Source organism: Daktulosphaira vitifoliae, unplaced genomic scaffold, assembly GCF_025091365.1.
Source record: "Daktulosphaira vitifoliae isolate Bord-2020 unplaced genomic scaffold, ASM2509136v1 Scaffold_5, whole genome shotgun sequence".
Lineage (NCBI taxonomy): Eukaryota > Metazoa > Arthropoda > Insecta > Hemiptera > Phylloxeridae > Daktulosphaira > Daktulosphaira vitifoliae.
Window position 1 is genome coordinate 32874821 of NW_026099576.1, and position 908 is coordinate 32875728.

The window sequence follows — 908 nt, forward strand, 5'->3', positions numbered from 1 at the left end:
TAATATAAGTTATTTATAATTAATTTTTATAATATCTGAAATTTTCTTTAGGTAATGCTGAAGGAATATTAGTAAAAGATGAAAAATTTGTTTATAAATGTGTTTGTACTATAAGTGGGTATCATACAAGACCAATATATGATGTTTCGTGGTGTCATTTATCTGATTTGATTGCTACAGCTTGTGGCGATAACTCTATTAGAATTTTTAAAGAAGATGAATTATCAGATCATAATCAACCAACATTTTCATGTATTGTTCATATGAATAATGCACATTTACAAGATATTAATTCCATACAGTGGAATCCTATAATTGAAGGAATTTTGGCATCATGCAGTGACGATGGTTTGGTTAAAATATGGAAAGTAAATTCTATTTAATTAAGTTTCAAATGTATGATTATTAATAAGCTTTATTGTTATTATTTATTACGAGAAAAGTGTATAATTTTTTTTTATTATTTGGTCATATTATTGATTGATTACATAATAAAAAAATGTATCAAATGTATTTAATTAAATGTAAATATGTATTTAATTATTAAATGTTGGTATCATGAGGTATAAAGCTTCTATATTAGGCCAGAAAATTAATTGATGGGCCAAATGACAAAAATATGTTTCAAGGATCACAGAAAATCTAAATATAATCAATACATTTATTAAAATTAATAATAGATACCACATAAACTTGATAAAATTTTATCCTAATATAAAAAATATGTAATATAATAAATAAAATGTTTATACCTTATTGAATGTTTTTATTGTGAAAACGGACATCAAAGTTGATAATTAAAAATACAATTTTTGTAATTTATCATTATTTAATTTGGCGATAACTCTATTAGAATTTTTAAGGGCTCTAATCCTGTATCATGCCTTTTTTCACCTGATTTCCGATAC

The 908-nt window shown here is 23.1% G+C and overlaps 1 protein-coding gene across 1 annotated transcript in view; it reads left to right on the forward strand.

Annotated features, from left to right (window-relative positions):
• Window positions 1-564, forward strand: part of LOC126908007 (probable cytosolic iron-sulfur protein assembly protein Ciao1) — a 3216-nt gene extending 2652 nt beyond the window's left edge. Inside the window, exon 2 of the mRNA XM_050689810.1 lies at window positions 52-564. Coding sequence (XP_050545767.1) covers window positions 52-383 — 332 coding nt within the window. The 3' untranslated portion in view covers window positions 384-564. The remainder of the gene's footprint in view (window positions 1-51) is intronic.
• Window positions 565-908: the final 344 nt, after the last annotated feature.